Source organism: Balaenoptera acutorostrata, assembly GCF_949987535.1.
Source record: "Balaenoptera acutorostrata chromosome 6 unlocalized genomic scaffold, mBalAcu1.1 SUPER_6_unloc_1, whole genome shotgun sequence".
In the NCBI taxonomy this organism is placed as follows: Eukaryota; Metazoa; Chordata; class Mammalia; order Artiodactyla; family Balaenopteridae; genus Balaenoptera; species Balaenoptera acutorostrata.
The window spans coordinates 83534-100819 of record NW_026645490.1 but is presented as its reverse complement, the minus strand read 5'-3'; the positions used below and the strand labels follow the sequence as shown (position 1 = coordinate 100819).

At 46.9% G+C, this 17286-nt stretch overlaps 1 protein-coding gene across 1 annotated transcript; it reads left to right on the top strand.

Annotated features, from left to right (window-relative positions):
* Positions 1-813: 813 nt before the first annotated feature.
* Positions 814-15691, top strand: LOC130706587 (serine protease 40-like). The gene is made up of 6 exons (XM_057539225.1): positions 814-825; positions 6843-7164; positions 8166-8349; positions 9790-10067; positions 13001-13161; positions 15587-15691. The coding sequence occupies exons 1-6, from the start codon at positions 814-816 to the stop codon at positions 15689-15691; spliced, it is 1062 nt and encodes a 353-aa protein (XP_057395208.1).
* The last annotated feature ends 1595 nt before the right edge of the window (positions 15692-17286 follow it).

The following is a 17286-nucleotide window of genomic DNA, read 5'->3' as shown; positions in this document are numbered from 1 at the left end:
TCTGGAGCTGGGAAGGCACTCAGGCCCCATCAGTTGGTGTGCAGGAATCTCTCATTGGAGAGAATTGTAAGGACCTGGGGCCAGTCAAGTTTGCCCCTTGGGTGTCTCACAGGAAAGCGCTCAGGACATTCCCCCTTCCAGCGCCCTGCCTTCCAACAAAAGGCATACTTGTTCGAGCCCAGGCAGCTTCTTGGCAGTCTGTCCAGGCTTCTTGGCCCTCCAGCGTCCCTTCGAGATGGTGGGTGGATCAGAGCAGCCAAAAGTTGTGTTTTCTGTTTTAGCCTCTTATCCTTATTGGACTCCTCCATTAAGTCGCGGTTGTTATAGACCTTGAAAGCCTCCTCTACCAAGGTTGACAGTGGGGTTTGGGGCCCAGACTCAAGTTTTGTAATTTTCTCCTGATAATCAGGAGTAGCCTGGGTGATAAAATTCATGGCCAATAGTGTCCTCCCTTCTGCGGACTCAGGGTCTGTACTGGTGTACTTCCTGAATGCCTCTGTCACTCGGCTCAGGAAGACTGTTGGGTTTTCATCTTTTTCCTTTGCAACTTCTCGGACCTTATCATAATTTACAGGCTTCACCATACACCTTTTCAGTCCTTCTGATAGACAAGTAATGTAATGTCTCATCCTAGCCTGGCCTACATGATCTTCATAGTCCCCGTGTGGGTCATGTTCTGGGACTGGATCCCCACCCACCTGAAAAATTTGGCGGTGTGGATTGGTGGCCAATAGGCCATCTGAGTGTTACCTGGCCTTTCTCAGTATACGCTCCCTTTCATCTGGGGTGCAACAGTAGGCCAGAATAACCATGATGTCCTGCCAGGTGAGAGAGAATGTCAACCGCAGCCTGATAAATTCGTCCCTAATCTTGTCAGGGTCCTCTGAGAACCTGTCAAAATTCTCCTTACAAATTCCTAAGTCTCTCATTGAGAAGGGGACATGCACTCCAGTAGTGCTTCAGTTTCCATCAGCTGATTCCTGAAGGGGTAAAGGCCTTGTGGGGCAGAGGTGGGGGCTAACTTTGAACCTGATCCTGGGCGACAGGAAGTTCCACTACGAGTTACCCTGGAGGGACTAGTCTCTCCCTCCTGGGGCGACGGAGGATATAAAGGGACATAAGGAGGCAGAGACTGGGATTGGTCAGAGGGACCCGGAGGAGTAGGTGGCCCCGGGGAAGCAGGTGAAGCTTGGTTTCCCCCCTGAGAGTCGGAGAAAGCTAGAAGGGGATCATTGAAAATGTCGGGAGTGTTTCTGATTCCCCAGGCTTTTGATTACAGGAGACCCATAGAGCGGGGTTTTGGTAAAGGACCATGAAGGTTTATTTTGGGGGGTGGGGGCAGCCCCATGTGGTTTGTGGGATTTTAGTTCCCCGACCAGGGATCGAACACATGCCCTCAGCAGTGACAGCTCAGAATTCTAACCACTGGACCGCCAGGGAATTCCCAGGACCATGAAGGCTTGAACATAGGGAGCCTCAGTCCATTTTCCTGTCCTGCAACAGCAGAGATCCAACTGCAACACGGTATTATAGAGACCCATTTTCAGACCATTTTTCTCCATTCCCCGACTTATACAAGGGCCAGGCAATGTTACAATCGAGTTTAAATGTTTCCCTTTTCAGCCCGTCTATTTTGAAAGTTTCCAATTTTTAAGGATACTCTCCAGAGGTGTTTCTTCTGGCTTAGAAGAGGATCATCCCATGTTGAATAACATGCAACCGAGAAAAAGTGCTCCTAGAAATGAAGTCCAGTGTCCCAGAGACATTTACCAGGAGGCTTTTGTCCTATAACGTTTCCCTATGCTGGGGGTATTCCTCGAGTTTGAGCATCTATAAAACCTAGGATGTGGGCTGCTTGGAAGTGGCCACCCAATAGGTGATCTGTAACAAGGTATGGGCTGCCAAGGCCTTGAGTGAAAGGGGTCCTAGAGGTGCAAAAAAGGAACTCCTGGAGGAATTGGAGTTGGGTGCAATGGAAAATGCCATTGGGGTCAGGACCTAAGGGCCTACGTTGGGAGTATTCCCACAGGGGATTTTTTTTGGACATAGAATAAGGTGAGAGACTAGACAGCAGAAAAACCTAAAACCCTTTCCCCTCTCTGTTTGACAGCTCTGATAAAACTGGGGAGAGCCTGATGATTCCATCTGACACAGGCAACAATGAGTTTAGACAATGTTTCCCATGTAATTTAACACACCAGATGAACCCAATTAGTTTAGGATCTCTCTTTGGGAGGCTCCAGGGGCCCCATGAAGCATCCCAAAGTTAACTGGAAGTCAAAAGAATTTCAATTAGAATTTGATATTTGGGAAATCTGTCAAAAATTTCCAAAAGTTTTAAAACATCCAGTCAAATAGAATCATAGGCTGCTGTGAAACAATTATTCCTTGAGCTAAGGTGAAAAAAAAAAAAAAAAGGGATTCCAAAAGTAAATGCAGATCACTTAAAGGCACAGAAACTCACACAATCTGTTATCAAAAGGAGCATTCGAGGAAATCTTTGTTCTCTTATGAGAGAAAGAAACCAAATCCAGTCTTATATCAGCCTACTCTTGATAAAATCCGGATACCTAATTAAATTTAATCCAACCTTAGAAAATTCCAACCACATAAAACATTCTCTTCTCAGTGTTCCTTTTCTGCAAATCTTCTGTAACTTTCTGTAGCCATATTTTGTCCCTTCTTTTTTCCATTCAGAAATAACCAGCTGTAGGACAAAATCACATTTTTCCATTTAACAAAATACATTTCCATTCCACATACCTTCTTTTCTGAAAGCACACATCCTACCTTCCTTATGTCACAATGAAATGTCTTTTCCATTAGCATTCCCTGATTGGAATATCCCATAAACTCTTGGGAAGATCCCATGTATCTTCCCAAAGCACAATTTCTTTCCTTAATGTGATGTAAGATATGTGTCTAATAAACCCAAACATCCTTACTTTCCCTCTCACAAGAAAACAAAAGTAGGTAAATTTAGACCTGTTTAGCAATTGATGTTCCAATATTTCATCTTATTTGAAACGGCCTGGATACTCAATGGATTCCTATCATTTAACTTAATTTAGTTTCAAGTTACCAAAATTTGGAGGGACTGTTCTAGATGGACATTTTGAAAACATGATTATTCCCATTGAGTTTACTAAAAAGCTCTTATCCAGTCATATTTACTTAAAAGTTTAATCATATCAGGTTATTTTCCTTGCTAACAGATTTTATCACAGAAACAATATGCACTTATTGACTTCCAGTAACCCTAGGTACGATAGAAGTATTATACTTAATGTTGATAATACAGACAGGTCTGTATTAATTAAACCCACAAGCTTAAGCCACACAAGTTAATTTTTACAAAATCAGAGATCTCTTAGTTTTCCTGCTTGAATTTAAAAAGGTCTCTTTTTTCCCCTCAGTCTGGGGGACTACAGATGGATCAGGGAGTCTCTGAGAGTCCAGGCAGAATAGTTACATTGCAAAGGCAGAGGAGAGAGGTGCAAGCCCCTCTCTTCTTTTTTTGTTCTTTAAAATCCCACTAAGTAACCCAAGGCTGGAGTCGAGTCTCAGACAATGTGGGAGCCGTTTGTATTTCAGGGTTTAAGAGCTTCACCATGCCCACAATGTTAGCAGAGACTTGTAGGAGCAGTTGGACAGACAAAACTCATAAAACAAAGATACCAATGACAAAAACTTAGACACAAACAAGAAGTTTTCAGGATAAAGGGGATGGGAGTGCAGGTATAAGGACCAAGGGAGAGGTAAAGGGAGGAGGGACAGAAAAGACTGTAAAAGAGAAAGAGAAAGAGAAAGAGAGAGATTGCCATTTCAACCTGACCCTGCAGTTGTCTCTTCAGGCACCAACCTGCAAGCTTTCAGAAAGGGCCACTGAAGGAGGGTGCACCCTGTCCACTGCCCACCGGGGTGATCGAGCCTGGAAACCAGACAGTTGTATTTCATCTGTAGGAACCTAACCCACAGGTGGGACTCTCACCCATGCATACACCAGTTTATAGAAATCTGCTGTAGCACTGCAGCAAAGGGTCCCAGGTCCCAGCCTGTCTCAAAAGTGGGGGGAAAGATAAGAGACATACAGAAAACAAATACCAAAGTGGAAAATGTAATTCCAACCATGTCAATAATCACATTGAATGTGAATAGATGAAACAAAGTTAAAGACAAAGATTGATAGACCATATTTGAAAAGCAAGGTCCTTAAAATATAGTCTCTAAGAAGTGGAGGAAAGAAAGGTGGGAAGGAAGGAAGGAAGGAAAGAAGGGAAAAAGAAAAAAAAGAAGGTAGGAGAGAAAGAAGAAATTAAAGGCATCCAACTTTAAATGGCAGAATTAGAACTTTTATTACAGAGGACATGATCCTATGTGTTAGAAAACACCAATGATCCCACCAAAACAAAATACAACAAAACAAAACAGACTAGAATGAATAAACAAGTTTAAGAAGGTCACAGGAAACATTTCTTATAAAAATAAATTTCATTTCTATATACTAAGTACAAAAATATGAAAAGGAAATTAACAAAATGATTTCATTCACAGTAGCATGGAAAAGAATAAAATACTTAGAAATAAATTTCATAAAGAGCTGCAAGATCTGTACACTGAAAACTACAAAACATTGCTGAGAGAAATTAAAGATCTATATAAACAGAAACATTTCTTGTTCATAGATCAGGAGACTTCATATTATCAAGAAAGCAATTCTTGGACTTCCCTGGTGGTGCAGTGGTTACGAATCCTCCTGCCAATGCAGGGGACACAGGTTCGAGCTCTGGTCCAGGAAGATCCCACATGTCGCAGAGCAACTAAGCCCATGAGGCACAACTACAAGCCAGCGCTCTAAAGACGGTGAGCCACAGCTACTGAGCCGTGTGCCACAACTACTAGAGCCCACGTGCCTAGAGCCCATGCTCCACAACAAGAGAAGCCACCACAATGAGAAGCCTGCACGTTGCAACCAAGAGTAGCCCCCACTCACCACAACTAGAGAAAGCCCACACGCAGCAACGAAGACACAAAGCAACCAAAATTAGATAAATAAATAAATAAATAAATTTTTAAGTAAAAAAAAGAAAGCAATTCTCCTCAGATTGATCTATAAATTCAATGCAGTCCCTGTGAATATTCTAGCAGGCTCTTTTTGTGTAGAATTTGACAGCTGATCCTAAAATTCATATGGAAATGCAAAAGATGCAGAATAGCCTAAACAGTTTGGCAAAAGAATAAAGCTGGAGAACTTTCACCACCTGACGTCAAATTTTACTATAATACGTATTAATCTAGACAGTGGGTTTCAGGCACAAGGAAAGGAATACAGTTCAATGGCACAGAATTAAGAGTCCAGAAATAAAACAATTTTTATTATGAATTGATTTTCAACAGAGGTCCCAAGACAATTCAATACAAGAAAGACTAACCTTTCTTTTTTTAACCAAGGAAAGGTGCAGGGATAAATGGATATCCACAGGAAAAACCCAAAGCAAAGAAACAGAAACTTACATCACACTAGACAAAAATGAACTAAAACTTGATCACAGATCCACATGTAAGAAACAACCCCTAAAACTTCTCAAAGAAAACATAGAAGAAACTCTTCATGATCTATTAGATATAACATCAAAAACATGATCCATACAAGAAAAGATTAGTAAATTAGACTTCATCAAAATTAAAAACTTTTGCTCTTTGAGCACCACTGTTGAAAGAATGAATAAACAAGCTACAGACTTGGAGAAGATCTTGCAAATCACATATCTGATAAAGAACGGGATCTTGCCGTTTGCAACAACATGGATGGACCGTGAGGGTATTATGTTAAGTGAAGTAAGTCAGACAAAGGCAAGTACTGTATGATTACACTTATATATGCAATCTAAAAAATAAAACAAATGAAGAAACCTAACAAAACAGAGACAGAGTTATAGATACAGAGAACAAACAGGTGCTTGCCAGACAGGAGAGTGTTGGGGGAAAGAAAGCAATAGGTGAGGGAGATGAAGAGGTACAAAATTTCAGTTGCAAAATAAATGAGTATGAAATGTACACTGTGGGGAATATAGTCAATAATTATGTGATATATTTGTATGGTGACATATCATAACTATACTTATCATTTTGAAATGTACAGAAATAACCAATCACTATGTTGTGTAACAGGAACTAACATAGCATTTCATTGTACATCAATTATACTTCAAAAACAAACAAATTCATAGGAAAAGAGATCGGATTTGTGGTTACCAGAGGCCGGAGACTGGGGGAGGGAGAATTGGTTAGCTGCAGTCAAAGGTACAAACTCCCAGTTATGCGATAAATAAGTACTAGGGATGTAACGGACAACATGATAAATATAATTAACACTGCCGTATGTTATACATGACAGTTGATAGAGTAAATCCTAAGAGTTCTCATCACAAGGAAAAATTTTTTTTTCCATTTCTTTAATTTTGTGTCTATGTGGGATGATGGATGTTCACTAAATTTATTCTGATGATCATTTCATGATGCATGGAAGTCAAATCATTATGCTATACACCTTAAGCTTAAAAAAATTTAAAAAAAGAAAGAATGGACCTCAGTTAATATTAATGTCCCAATATTGGCTCACTAGTTGTGACAAATGTGCCATCTTAATATTAGGGGAAAGTGGGTGAGGGGGACCTTGGAACTCCTTGTACTGTCTTTGCAACTTTTTCATAAATCTAAAACAAAAAGTTTATTTAAATATAAATAAATAAATAAATTTTAAAAAATGTACAGAAAATCATTGAATTGTCCCTTGTATAATAATAAGTGAACTTCATGGTATATAAATTATATCTTAGTAGAGTTGTTTAAAAGGTTATGAAGAAGGTCAGGGTGGGCTGAGGGCTGGGCTGAGGCGGGGTCAGGGCAAGGTCAGGCGGGGCCAGGCTGGGGTCAGGCGGGAGTCAGCAACCCTGGCAATGGGCACGGAGGCGTGGATCGCCCAAGGCCGAGGCCAGCCTGTGGCCCTTCTCTGGCTGCTGCTGCTGCCCGTGGCCACCCTGGAGCTGCGAGGGTCCCCGGCCACGGCCACGGCCGCCCCCGGCTGGGCTCCAGGCGCGGGCGGAGCGGTGGAGGGCAGCGCTCCGACTCCGGAAGCGCAGCGGCTGGCCCCGGGAGCCACAGGTGCGTTGGGGCCTCTGTTGAGGGCTGAAACGGCCTAAACTGCAGGGCCTGAGGGGGCCGGCTGTGACCAGGGCCTGGGTGCCCTGAGTCACTGAATTTCATCTTTTCTCTGCCCTGGCCAGCAACCAGGCAGCCCAGAGACCCCCTCAACACAGGTGGGTCACCGCCTCCCCACTGTGGAGCCTCTGGGTGGGAAGTGCCTCTGTGGGACTGTGGGACCTCTGTGGGACTGTGCAAGTGGGGACATAGCAGGGTCTGACCCTGAGGCTGGGTGGCTGGGTGGAGGGAAGCACCAGGACTGATGAACGAGTGGCCCTGAGTCCAGGGCCGCGGGTCTCATTCCCCTCCGTGAGGCCCTGGGAGCACAGGCCCTAGACCAAGATGCCTGCTCTCAGGGGGCCTGGGCACGCCCCCTGCCCTCCCAGGTGTGAGTCCTAGAGCCAGGGCTGTCTTCATTAGCCCACTCCCTCTTCTTTTAGAAATGTAGAATCCTGAGTCAGAGAGGGGGAATGACTTTCCCCAGCTCACACAGCACCACAGACTGCAAATCTCCCTCCCTAAGACACTGGGGTGACAGGGAGGAGGCACAGGCCCTTAGAAGCCATGATCTTGAGCAAGTAATGTTGGCAACTTCTGAGACCTTTAGCTCTTTGATCTACAAGAGTAGGCACTGAGGTGTGCTAGTTGAGGGAAATAAGGTCTGTGACGTGCCCAGCCCTTGGCAGCCCCACTCGGGGATGTCCTTCTCCCTGCAGATGCTGCTGTGAGCTGCCGTGGCTACCCTAGGTCCCCCCTTGCCCCATCCCACCAGACCTCTGGGTCCTCATCCCCACAGGGCTTGCTCTGTCCAATTCTCAGGGGCAGCCAGTGAAAGTAGAGTCCAGGTAGCGCTGTCATTTTGGCTAGGCCACTGGACGCTTGGCCTTGGTTTTCCCATCTATGAAGTGGACAGGGCCTTCCTGGTAGTGGCATTTGGGGTACTACTAGTGTCTCTTTCATAGGTGGCAGGGGAGTCTCCACAGTGTGCGGGAAACCCAAGGTGATGGGGAAGATCTACGGTGGCCAGGACGTGGTGGCTGGCCAGTGGCCATGGCAGGCCAGCTTGCAGTACCAGGGCTCACACGTCTGTGGAGCTGTCCTCATTAACTCTCACTGGGTCGTTTCCACTGCCCACTGCTTTCTGAAGTAAGTCCTCCTTCCAGGGTGCCAGCACAGGCACTGGCAGGGGAGGGGGATATGGGGGAAGAGGAGAAGAGGGGTGATGGGCATCCCATGTCAGCTCCTCTGGGCTTTTCTCTGGGGCAGTCTGTGGCCTTCAGATGCATGTCATTCCTGCCTTTGGCCTGTGTACCCTCCACCTGGACTGTCCTCCTTGCTCACCTGCTCAGATCCGCCTCATGCTCTGCCATCAGCCCCTGTGCCTGTCCTTCAACACAGATGTGCCTCAGGAGAGTGGCAGTGTCCATCCTGGCTGCCATGCAGTGCGGACCGATCTCAGATCACAGCTTCTTCTTAACGTCCCCACGTTTCCAGGTGTCAGATTCTAGGCAGGGCCCTGGGACCGCATGTCTGGCCAGCAGCTGGGCAATTCTTCTTATTACTCCTGCACAGCTGTGTGCCCAGGAGTAGTCACGGCCGCTGGTGTGCGTTGTGGGGAGCCATGGTGCCAGGCCGCATAGGTGGGAACTGGGGCTCCCTGGGAGAGTGACATGGCTGCTCAGGAGTCTAATTCCCCTGGCCGTCCTGGGCCTGGCTCAGTGCCTAGGTCTGAACAGATGAGGAGGGGTCCCCAGGGAGTTGGGGCATCACAGCCCAGGTCTGGGAGCTGGAACTTTCGGAGATTAGAGTCCTATTGGCGCCTACTCCATACGACGATCCATGCAAGCCCCTTTGTGACATCAGGGGTGGCAAGTCCCCACCTCACCCTGTCTCCATCCTGTCACAAGAGAAGGCCCAACATGGGTGAGAAGGGCAGGTGCATGGGCTGGGGGTTCCGGAGAAGGGCTATGCAGAGCGAGGGGCTTGCTGGAGGGGAAGGGTTTGGGCAAGGGGAGCATGAGTGGGTCTCCAGGTGGATGAGCCGTGCAAACAGTCAGGGAGGTGGGAAGTCTCAGCACCTGCGTTCAGGGAACAAGGCAAGCTTCTGTTTCCTGCACTCATTTGCTCATTTATTTAACAAGTCTGTTGTGAGTCCTTATAACTAGGTGGAGAAGCAGCCCTTGGGCAGGAAGGTGTTTAAAGAAAGGAGAGGTCAGGGAGAGTGTGGGGCCAGAAGGCGGACTGTAGGGGGTCTTGGGAAGGGTAAAGTTAGAGCTGGGATTGAGCCAGAACTCCTCCTGTGTACAGTCAAAGACCTTCATTTGATACGCCACCAGGGATCTTTCCAGCACAAGGATTCAATGCTCCTCTGATTCTAGTGTGTGATGGAGAAGCCGTGTGTCTGAGGTTGTAAGTAGAGTAGCAATTAGCCCCAAGAAAGAAGGACTCCTGAACGCTAGAAATGGGGAGATAAAAGCTGTCTAGCATCATGTGGGGTAGAGGTCTGTGGGCAGTTAGATGAGGATGCAGGGAAAGAGCTAGCCCACACGCAGAGATGACGGTGACAATGTGCCCTTCTTCCTCCAGAAAATCTCATGCCCCGGAGAACTACCGGGTTCTGTTAGGAAGCACCCAGCTGCACCAGCACACCCAGCACACCCGAGAGATGTCACTGAGCTGGATTATCATGCACCCAGACTTTGAGAAGTTACATCCCTTCGGGAGTGACATAGCCATGTTGCAGCTGCTCTTTCCTGTGAATTTCACATCCTACATCATCCCCGCCTGCCTCCCAGTCCCTGGCATGCAGCTACCCAGTAACTCATCCTGCTGGATAACTGGCTGGGGGATGCTCAACGAGGAAAGTGAGAGGGTGTAGGAGAGTCGGGTTGAGGGCAGATGAGGGTGGGGAGGAGGAAGGGGAGAAGGACAAAGGAGGGAAGAAGGGAGGTGTGGCTCCTCCTGAGGGGTCCCCAAGCAAAGAGGCACTGGACCTTGGCCCACTAAGCGTCACTTCTAGAGGAGTGGACCATTCTAGTTCTAGTTCTGAAAGTGTGTGACTGTAAAGCTTCAGTGTTCCCTAAGTGCAAAGGTTTACACTGAAAGTCTGGGAATCTTTGACTTTTGGAATCAAGATTCTGAGTTCTTGAAGTCTTTCTGGTTCTGAATTCCAAGCTTTTAATCAACCATGGATCTGAGATGACTTGATTCAACTCAAAGGTCATGCTTGGGGCCTGGTCCATTGCAGGCCATTGACAAACAAACACCCTGATTTCCCATTGCCACAAGAGGAGCTTGGGAAAAGTGGAAGGAAAACACACGTACGACTTCTGACCTCTGAGCCTGCCTGATGAAGTTGGAATGATTATGACTTAAGAGTGTTTCACTCTCTGAACCTCACTTTGCTCTTCTCCCAACGCAGCTCAGCTATCTACTTTGTAAGCTTGTTAGGTGCACTGCATAACGCAGGAAAAAAATTATGTTTTTTAAGATTGAAAGAGGAGGAATGTAGGCAAAGACTTATGAGCCAGAGTCTTTGTTAAAGAAAGGAGTATTTATGGTTGGGGGAAATGCTTATGGTGCAAAATTAAGGGGAAAAAGAATATATATTTTAATTATTTGTAGGGTCATCATTTGGTACCGTGTTTCTCAACAGAGGTGCTACAGGCATTTTGAACAGACCCTGTCTTCCTTGGGTGGGAAGTGCCAGCATCCCTGGCCCTTGCCTACTAGTATGTCATGAACACTCCCTAATCATAGGGCAAACAACCAGGTTCCCAGCATTCTCACACCACATACACACCACATACACACCACACATACACCACACTTCTCACACACACACACACACACACACACACACACACAGACTGTCCCTCCTTGAGGACAGAAACCCTGTCTTTCTTGTTTTAATATCCCAGCCTGTGGCCCGGGCAGGGCCAGGCGCCTGGTAGGTACCCCACTGCTGCCACCCTGGTCCTATAGACCATAATTGCTTGCCTGTACCTCCAGACTGGTCTCTGAGATCCCACCCTGTGTGCTATACTTTAGTCTCCACATAGCTGTCTGAGTGTTTTCTTTAAAGCAGGAGTCATGCCAGTTCCCTGCTCATTACCCTCAGTGCCTTCTCATTTATACCTAGAAAAAAGTCGTAACTCCCTGCCTTGGCTCTCAGGCCCTGTGTAATGTTGGCCCCAATTCCTCTCTGCTCATCTCCTACTACATCCCTCACCCACACCATCCCAGCCAGCAGGCCTCCTTCCTGCTTGAAAACGCCAAGGCCTTCGCCACCTCAGGGCCTTCACCTTGGCTGCCTCCCTGGCCTCACTCGCTCTCCCTGCTAACCTTGGCATGACTCACTTCTTCACATGTACAACTCAGCTGCTCCTCTGAGGAGTTTTACTTGATCATATGAGCTAAAACAGGCAACCTCTAAGAGCATATGTCCCTGTTTTATTTCCTTTACACCACTTATTAGATCTCAAACAATTCTACTTATTTACTTCATTTACCCTGTTGATACAAAAAGCTCAGCTTCCCTGTACACCAGTGCTAAATAGAATCTTGGAGACAGAGTTTTGGGTGAAGTAGAAAAGGATAGCTTTATTACTTTGCCAGGCAAACGGGGACACAGTGGGCTCCTGCCTCGAAAAACTGTGTCTCTTCTTGGAGAGGATAGTGAGAAGTTTCATAGTAATGGTTCAAAGAGGGCATGATCAGCTCTTGGACGTTCTGCTGATGAGGTGGGGGTGAGGTAAGTAAGAGTCAGCATCATCAACCTTCAGGTTCCAACTGGTCTGGGGTCTACATGCTTGTGGGCAGCATACCATTGTTAATCATTAACTTCTCCCACCTGGAGGGGGTTTCGGTATCTGCAAAACAGCTCAAAGAAATTGTTTTGTATATCCATTGTTGGGGAGCCAGGACCTTGCCCCAGGGCTGCACTGTGTTTCTCTTGACTGTTTCTCACTGGTCTCGCATCCCCTCCCTTCCCTGATTAACAACTGCTTGAATCTGCCCCTTGGAACTCAGAGAAGGTCATGGAGGCTGAATGAAGTCTATTTCCTGTAATCAAAGAAATGGGGGATACAGAAAGCCTTTGTGCCCAGGAGCCCCTCAGGGCCCTGCTCGGTATCCCTGTCTCCCCCAACTAAGAATGTTCCTGTGTATCATTAGTGTCTAAAAGATACTGAACACAAGGACAGAGGAATAAATGAGTGATTGGATGAGAGGGTGGATGGGTGAAGGGTAGGTGGGAGGATGAGTGGGTGGAAGGAAAGATGGATGGGTGGGTGAAAGGATGGTAGGCAGAGATAGTTGGAGTGAGTGGAGATGGATCAAAAGATGGGTAAATGGGCAAATGGATGGAAGCGTGAGTGGATGAATGGGACATGAGGAAAGAGGAAAGATAGGTAGATGGATAGAGGAATTGGTGGATGGATAGAAAGGTTAATGATAGACAAATGGAGAGTGGATTGGATGGTCTGTGAAAGGGTAGGTAGGTTGGTGAATGGTTGCTAAGCACCACTGAGTGGCATGTGTTGGTGGGATTTGCCTTTTTCCTTTGTAGAATAGGAGAGGTGTGGTCTATTGCTATGAGGGAGGTGGAGGGAATAGGATGAGTTTGGAAAAGTTTGAGAAAAGGGGGAGGGCTTACTAGGCATAGGTAGAAGACTGAAACAGTGCTGAAGGCTCAACTGTGCTGAGAAAAGTCCATGTTGAAGTGGTGAACAGTAAGGCAGAGTAGCCTGTAGCTAAGCCACAGCACCCTTCACTGATTTCCTCCTTATCCTCGCAGCGCCTCTGCTCGAACCCTTCCATCTCCAGGAGGGTAAGGTGGGCTTCATTGAGAACAAGTTTTGTAATATATTTTACGGACTTAGAAAAGGCAAGAACTTCTCCGTGCATGAGGACATGCTGTGTGCTGGGGACTTCTCGACAGGAAAGGCCATCTGCCAAGTGAGTAAGGTCATTTCTGTTCTTCCCTTGCCTGTTCTCAGGGCCTCAGTTTCCCTAGGGGAGGGGCTGTGTTGCCTCTACTGTCTTTGTGGAGACCCCTGGGACTTCCCATTTCCTACCTCCACATGTCTTCCTGGGCTCAATTCCTTGGCAGTGTCCCCCAGGGTAGCCCCTTCCTAAGCCCCTTGCACATAAGGGCATCTACTGGCAGCACCCTCAAACAGCATCTTTTTATGAGGCATACCTTAAAGTTTTTATTTAAGTATAACATACATACAAAAGAATCTATTCATGCTGTTCGTAAGTTGGATGAACTTTCACATAGTTACGCAACAGATGACCAATACCCCAGAGGTCCCACTCACACCTCCTTCCTATCACCAACACCCAACAGAAACCGCCATCTTCACTTTTGACAACTTAGATTAGATTCTGAATATTCCATAAATAGAATTTATTTCCAGTTGTCAATCTTTCGTGTCTTTATATTTGTGAGATTCATCCAAACTGTTAAATGTAGTTATAGTTTGTTGAGTCTCATTGCTCTACAGGACTCTATTGTGTGAATTGAATTCTATGATCAGTTCTACTCTTGATGGGTATTTTAGAGGTTTCCAAGTTTTTCATTTCATTTCACTTCCAAATATTTTATCTTCTATTTCACAGAAACCCTTGAGTAGAATTGTTGAATTAAAAGGTATGTGTATATTCAGCTTTGGCAGATATTTCCTAACAACATCTCCAAAGTGGTTGCACTTCATTCCAGCAGTGGATGCGAGTTTAATATTTATTTATTTTATTTATTTATTTTCCTTATTTTTTTTTTTGGCTGTGTCGTGTCTTAGTTGCACCACAAGGGATCTTTGCTGAGGCATGCGAGATCTTTCATTATGGTGCGCGGTCTCCTCCGGTTTCTCTCTGGTTGTGGTTCTCAGGCTTCTCTCTAGTTGTCGTGTGTGGGTTTTCTCTCTCTAGCTGTTGTGCGTGGGGCTCCGGAGTGCACGGGCTCTGTAGTGTGGCATGCAGGTTCTCTTGAGGCGCACGAGCTCATTAGTTGCGGCACACTGGCTTAGTTGCCCCGTGGCATTTGGGATCTTAGTTCCTCAACCAGGGATTGAACCCACGTCCCCTGCATTGGAAGGCAGATTTTTTACCACTGGATCACCAGGGAAGTCCTGGATGAGAGTTTATATCCTCGCCAACACTTTGCACTTTCCATCTTTTCTCATTTTGATAGCTTATGGTGGTTTGCATGTCCCTGATGACGAGTTAAATGTACTTTCATATGTTTATTGTCATTGGATATCTTCTCTAAAGTTCCCCTTCAAGATTTTCCCCCCTCTCACTTTTCTGTTGGGTTGTCTTCTTTTCCTTTAGGGGCTCTTTGTGTATTTTTACATATTACAGATATGAGTCCACTGTTGGATATTTGAATTGTAAACATTTCTTTCCTCTCTCTGTAATGCCCAATTTTAGAGGTGGGCAAACAGGTCCGGAGAGGGAAAGTAGCTACCCTAAAATAAGGCAGCACAACCTGGTCCCCCGTATTCTGACTCCAAGCCTAACCTGACCTCCACCATATCCGCCTCAGGGCCCAGCCTCCCAAGCTGGCATCATGTGCGGAGCTCTTGCATAGATGGCATTGTGGAGTGGAGCGGAGAGTATTAGGGTTCTGGAGTTAGAGACGCTGCTCTGCCCTGAAGGTCTTTTCACTTTCTGAGCCCATGTCCTCATTTATACTGTAGGATTCTGAGGCCTCCTTCATGGGATTGTCGAAAGGATGGTGTAGTGGGTTGGATAGCGTACCCTACATTTGTAACCATTTGGAATCTCAGAAAGTGACCTGATTTGGAAATAGGTCTTTGCAGATGTGATTAGCTAAGAATCTCGAGATGAAACCATTTTGAATTTAGAGTGGGCTGAGGGATAGACAGAGAGGTACTTGATTTCAGACTTCTGGTTTCCAGAACTGTGAGAAGAGAAATTTCTGTTGTTTTTATAGTGACCCAGTTTGTGGTAATATGCTTTGGCACCCCAGGAAATGCACACAGGAGGGATGGGATGCACCTGGTCCTTGAGATGGCCTCACGGACAGCTGTTTTCACGGCAGCCCAGTGGAGCTGCTGAGCCAGAGGGGAGAAGCTCGGCCACCTGCCCTCCTGGTAGGAGGTAGACCCAGCTTTCTTGGTTCCCAGTGCACAACCCATGGCTGTCTGGCTTGGGCCGTTGTTCTCACAGAGTCAGCTGCACCTGCAGGTGAAATAAAGGGCTGAGTCCCCCGAGTCCCCATCTGGCTGTCACCGTAGACCTCCCTTCCAGCCTGCAGAGGTCATGGCCATGGAGTTCAGGGCCGGAGCCCTTTGTCTGCTTGCCTGCTGGACATCCATTCTGCCTCTTGACCCCACCCCCTCTCGTTTCTCCCCAGGCTGAGGACACCATTGAGCTGGCCACCCAGGAGCCCCAGCACATGGCCCCTCCTGCCCCCCTTAGCCTTTCAGTCACCACAGCCTGTCTGAGAGGTTCCATCTAGATTCATCTTCTGTCACATGCCTGCTCTGGTCCCCAGCCTCCAACTGGGGCTGTCTTCTCTCACTGAAGTGCCCTCCCCCAGCACAGGACACCCAGAAACAAGTCTGAGGAGAGACAGACCCCAGGAGCACTCAGTGCTCAGACTGTGGGGCAGGACAGACCTGGGTCCAGTCTTCAGTCTGTAATGTAGTGATTATGACCTTAGATAACCCGTGAAATGGGGTTGCTAACGGCCTCCACTTAATAAGGTCCTTATAGAAGATTCAGTACTGTGCCAGGCATTCAGTAGGTGCTTAACACCTGCTGGCTTTCAATCTCCTGGCCTGGTCTGCCTCCCTCTATCTGGATTGTACCTGTTCTTCTGGGCCTGTCTTAGACCTGTCCTCTCACCCAAGGTAGAATTCATTGCTCTGGCCCTGCCCAACACACACACACACACACTGTTTGCTGCGTGTCTTCAGTAGTGCAAAGTGCAGCTCACTTTGCGTGGGATACATTAGTGTTGGGCCTTCCTCTGCCTTCTGAGAACTCCCCAGGGGTAGGAGGCTATTGGAGCCCTTCCCATCTCCCTCGGACTGGCCCAGAATCCATCATAATATAGACAACCACATGGCTCATCTGCATGAATCCCTGAGGCCTGGAGTGGACAGGGACCAGGCCTTCCCCTGGCCTTGAACAGCTTGGGGTGGGTACACTGTGGGGAAGGCCAAGGGCACCCCAGCTAGGGAGCACAGAGGCACATTCCCAATCTCCAAGAAGACCCCATGTATGACTTTCTTGGGTCTGCAGTGACAAATCACCTCAAAGTGGGTGGCTAAAACAACAGAACTTTATTCTCTTACATTTCTGGAAGTCAAAAGTCTAAAGTCAAGGTGTTGGCCGGGCTGATTCCTTCTGGAGACTCTAGGGGAGAATGTTTTCTTGCTTTTGCTAGCTTTTTCGAGGCCGCCAGCATTCCTTGGCTCATGGCCCCTTCCTCTGTCCCCAAAGCACATTGCTCCTACCTCTGCTTCTGTCATCACATCTCCTCCTCTGACTCTGACCTCCTGCCTCCCTCTTTCCTCATGAGAATCTTTCTGATTACATTGGGTCCACCCAGATAATCCAGGATAGTCTTCCTATTTCAAGATGCTCAACTCCATCACAGCTGCAGAGTCCCTTTTGCCACGTAAGGTAACATAGCCAAAGGGTCCAGTGATGAGGATGGGCATCTTTGAGGGTTATTTTTGGCCAGCTACACCATGTACCCTTCTCTCTCCTTCAAGCCGCCACTTCCCCCACCCCCTCCTCAGCTGGAGATCTTCTCATTTCACTGAGAACGCCAAAGCAATCAATCAGCCTAGAGCCCATTCATCTTGCCAGCCCCACCCTAGCATCTTCCATCTCTCCTGAGCCTCATGGCCCATCCCAGCAGTCTGGCTGAGAAGCAGAGAGACTGGTATGAAATAGTCAACTGCAAATCTAGCAGTATATTATATGCTACATTACTCAGGATTAAAGGTAATCTCCCCTTCTCCACCCTATTTTAATTAGCTCTGTCCTCACCATCTGTTATTATCTCTTAGCACACCTTGCTTATAACCCTCAGAGCATCTA